Source organism: Lolium perenne, chromosome 5 (genome assembly GCF_019359855.2).
Source record: "Lolium perenne isolate Kyuss_39 chromosome 5, Kyuss_2.0, whole genome shotgun sequence".
Classification (NCBI taxonomy): domain Eukaryota; kingdom Viridiplantae; phylum Streptophyta; class Magnoliopsida; order Poales; family Poaceae; genus Lolium; species Lolium perenne.
The window spans coordinates 154,385,858-154,390,421 of record NC_067248.2 but is presented as its reverse complement, the minus strand read 5'-3'; the positions used below and the strand labels follow the sequence as shown (position 1 = coordinate 154,390,421).

The window sequence follows — 4,564 nt, the reverse complement described above, 5'->3', positions numbered from 1 at the left end:
AAAAGAGGTGGGGGCCGGGGCACGGACGCCAAGGTCGTCCGCTGCCATCCTCCCCACCGACACACAAACCCTAAGCCACCCGAGCTGGTGAGGCGCTGTAGCGGCGGGAAGCACCACCGACATCGCCGCCACTCCTCCGTCGCCGCCATGGCGAGCTCCTCGTCGACGAAGACCGACGGTATGCACCCTACTATTTCCCCTCTAGTTTCATCCCGGTTAGGCTAGATGCAATTACTCACTAGATGCAACAACTAGAGGTCCTAGAAATCTAACAGTTTGATCATAAACATCAAGTTCATGGTGCCCTTACCTAGCATTCTAGAAACAGTGACTGCAGGAATTTCAAGCAAGCCCATGAACTCATATCTAAGCAGCCCTTCACGTTTGCAACCATTTGAAGGGGTTTCTACAACAGTCTACAAAATCATACAACTAGGCATGCACTGGCATAACATAATTATCTGCTGGAGCACCATGCTTCTTCTTTCATGAAACAAGAGTCCATAAGTCCTCTTCATTCTCATGGTTATCTTCTTTTACCTCGATAACCTTTGGCTTCAAGATACTACTTTGAGTGTATGTGAACATGAAACCAACAGTTCTTTCCGCACTGATGCTCATGTTGACAGCATGCACCCATGCCATGTCATCATTGTACATAGGCTTTGTCAGGATGTAAACCACATCAACATTATGCAGGCTAAGAACAGGACTACCTGCACAGAGCATCAAGACTGGCTTCTCCACACCTTCTGGCTTATCCTGCAGCCGTGCCCATGATCTCAGAAGCTTTGAAGTGGCAGTCCTGCTGCCAATCCTGCAAAGGATACTTCATCCTCCATGCATAAGCAACCCAATCTCCACTGACGTTGGTAGTGTCAACGCCTGGGCTGTACATACTCAAGTACCCGATGAAGCCATTGACCATGACGATGTCTCGAACAGTGCAACCCAAGCCTTTAAGAGCAGGGAGCCCCGACGATGGCAATTCTTTGTAACTGATCGTGTTGCCACCCAGGATAACATCATAGATGAAGATACCATGCCAGAAGTCGACCCATCCCATTGAGCCATATCTTTCTCCGATCGTGAACACCTTGTCTGTAATATTGTAGGAGTAGCTTTCTGGTGAATTGACGGGCTTGGTGTCCCATTTCCAGGTCTCCGAGTCGAACATGTGGATGTAGCGCGTCACAGGGGTTGTGAAGGGATTTCGGTGGAGCACAACGATGAATAAGATCAAACGGGACCTTTCTTCCAAGAACTGCGCCATGGAAATTCAAACGGGACAGAGGAATCAGATCAAAGCTGCCATGGGCCACAATGAAAGGTACTGTGCAGACTTACAGCAAAGACTGCCATTCCACCGAACACGGATAATATTTGCAAAACACGCATGGCTTATCAAACTTCTTTTGGGTTGTACAGGCAACCTCGCTTTTTTCCCAATTCACTAGCATATCCAAACCTTCCACAAATCGTATGTAACAAGGTATGTACATGTGCAACTGCCATTCCCATATATCCCTATAATGACAGCTTCTCCTACATCGAACCGAACTGTCACAGTGATCCTTAGGTGTGTCGACTGAGACGACATGAATTCGGAAAAAAACGTAGCTCCAAAGGGCAGAGAAACAACATGCTACAGTTAACAGAGTAAGATAAATCTTGTCAAAACTCATAAAAACGGTTCCATCTGTAACAGCCCAAGTCAGATCATTGCCACATTCCTTCAAGGTGGCAGCACAAGCCCTGTCCATCCAATTCAGAACTTCTGTCGATTCAGATGTAATTCTCTTGGAGTAAACACACAGTGGACTGAAAAGAACTGACCGAGATATATCCAAACTTTCAACAGATGCAGTAATTTTGAAGGTACAAGGTATGTACATATGCAACTGCCTGTCTCTTGATTTGACTATATCCGTTTATATATTTCCCTATGACAGCTTCTCCTACATAGACTGAACCGTCGCAAAGATCCTTTAGGCACATCGACTCAAAATGGTTCAGGATGACATGAATTCAGAAAACACATTTCGCCAAAGGCAGAGAAACAGCAGGCCACAGTAATAGAGTAAGCCAAACCTTTCCAAACTCATCCAAAACGGCAAAATTCATAAAGCAACCCCTTCTATCTGTAACAGCCCAAGCCAAAGAGATTGATGAAACACTTCAACTGTCTCATATAACTACCATGTCTTGCCGCATTCCTTCAAAATGGCAACACAATCATCACTACGCTTTCAAGAGAGTTCAAAACTGTTGTCGGTGCAGATATAATCTCCTTGAAGTAAACACACAAACAACGGACTGAACAAGAACTGAAGCAAACACACATCTCTTTGTCAAGTAAAACTATCTGAAGCTCACCATGTACATGCGTCGATTTTCTCCTGAACATTAGCTGCAAAGACATTCATCACCAACCGATTCTCCTCTTCAACAACAGTCAGAAACAATCCTCCCAGTCCCAGGCTTGAGTCATCAGAGAAGCGTGCATGCCGGGAGGTCCGGTCACCACGCATCATCCGCGGCTGCCCTGGCATTGGCGCGCATGCGGTCGAAGGCCTCGGCGGGCACCGAGAGGGGCCCAGCGCGCGCGTGCCACCTGGTGCCGTGGCGGCCGACCTTGGCGGCGACGTCGTCGATGGCCTTGAGGAACTCCTTGGCCTGCGCGGGCGCGAGCACCTCCTTGACGGCGGCCTCGACGGCGCGCCAGCGCAGCTTGTCGGCCCGGCGCGCGGCGCGCGCCATCTTGCAGACCTCGTCGGCGGCCGTGTCGGCGAAGCCCTCCTTGGTCTTCTCGCACGCGAGCTTGACGGCGTAGGTGGCCTGGTACTCGGCCACCTCGCCGTCGAGCGCGGCCTCGCGGGCCTGGAGGCGGCGCGCGGCGGCGGAGAGCGCGTCGCGGGCGTGGGGCGGGAGGGAGGGGAACAGCGCCGGGAGGAGGGTGCGGAGGATGCAGGACGGGCGGAGGTCGCCGCCGAGCCAGGAGAGCGCGGCGACGGCGAGCGGCGGGTCGTCCGGGCGGGCGATGAGGGCGGGGACGTCGCGCGGGCGGACGGGCGGGCCGGCGGCGAGGCGGGAGTAGCGCAGGCGGAGGCGCGCGAGGTCGGCGGTGAGGTCGACGGCGCCGACGTTGTCGCTGTCGCTGGAGTCGGAGGAGAGGAGGCGGCGGTACGCCGCCGGGTCGACCGCTCCCGGCGCTGGTTGGCAAGAAAGCAAGAAATGGACGAGAGTTTAGCAGCCTTGAGATTAGCGTAGAAAGAAAGCCAAGAAATCCTTCTCGGACGCGAGCTGGGCAAGAAAGAATCAAAGAAAGAAGGGAGAAGCAATCACAGATGGGGATGAAGCAGGGGAGGCAGGAGAAGATGCCCTTGTCCTTCTTGGCGCTCTTCCCGGTCGCGCCGCCGCTGCCGCGGCGGTACCCGGCGTCGTAGCCGTAGTAGTAGTCCTCGTCGTCGTCGCCGGCGAGGGGGCTCAGGAACGGCATCGCAGGGCTGGGTTTCACCTGCCCGAGCGCGCGGAGAGGGAAAGGTTTGGGAGAGATGGGTCGGTGGGTATGCTCTGCTCGTCCAGGTGAGTTTTAAGGTGCTCACCTGTTGCGGCTGCTCGTAAAATCCATCTTATTTTGATCATAAAATCCTATGTTCCCTAAAAAAAAAAAACCTATCTGTCATTCCACCTCTATCTAGCTCTTGCCAATGATGATACTATTTAAGATTCTCTCAATTCTTAAAGTGAAGCTAATAAATTGCTAATCCTCGTTCCAACGAGAATTAACTTAGAGCTCATTTAGTTTTAGGATGCTTAGATTGCATCTTGTTTTGTGTTTCATAAAAATTGCAATTGAGACAGGCAATTGGGTTGCGACTTAGATATGTTCCGTTGCAAGTAGCGATGCACTGAGATTTTTTTAATCGCAAGTGGCAAGCGGGTTGTAACTACAAAAATAGTTTGTGCATACAAAAGAGGGTATTCACGCAGATCGGCAAGCGAGTTATAATTACAAAAATAGTCTGTGCATAAAAAAGGGGGTATTCATGCAGTACAAAATTGTGAGAATAACATCAATTGAACGAGAATTAGGCTAAATCTTGGTCAAATACGAATTAATAACACCCAAATAAAAGTATCCTCTTAAGAGCATCTCCAGCAAATGATGTATAATTCACATCATATGATGCATTATACATCACATGTTTTTGCTCTTTTTCATTTTTTTACATCAACTACGTTTGTTGTTAAAAGTCATATTGATGTAAAATACATCACCTCTCCTCTGAAAGTGGTTCAATCAGATGATGTATTTTAGATTTGCAAACATATGAATGAATCTCATATCTGAATGGTTTGATAACACAAATAAAATCCAAACATTGCTAAATATTACATGACACAAATAGTTCATTTTTATGACATTAATAGTTCATCATCAACTTGCACACAAATCAACTCACAAACACGCATAGTATGTCGAGGGTACTCCTCGACAATGCCCTCCGATAGGGGCTTAGGGTTGATGGAATCCTGCAAGCTGACACGAGACATCGGTTCA

General features: G+C 49.3%; 1 protein-coding gene across 1 annotated transcript; it reads right to left on the bottom strand.

The window, feature by feature from the left end:
• Window positions 1–2,328: 2,328 nt before the first annotated feature.
• On the bottom strand, window positions 2,329–3,556 carry LOC127300297 (uncharacterized). Its single transcript, XM_051330397.2, has 2 exons — window positions 3,346–3,556; window positions 2,329–3,212 (listed from the first exon to the last, which is right to left on the bottom strand). Exons 1-2 carry the CDS (start codon window positions 3,497–3,499, stop codon window positions 2,521–2,523), a joined length of 846 nt encoding a protein of 281 aa, XP_051186357.1. The 5' UTR covers window positions 3,500–3,556; the 3' UTR covers window positions 2,329–2,520.
• Window positions 3,557–4,564: the final 1,008 nt, after the last annotated feature.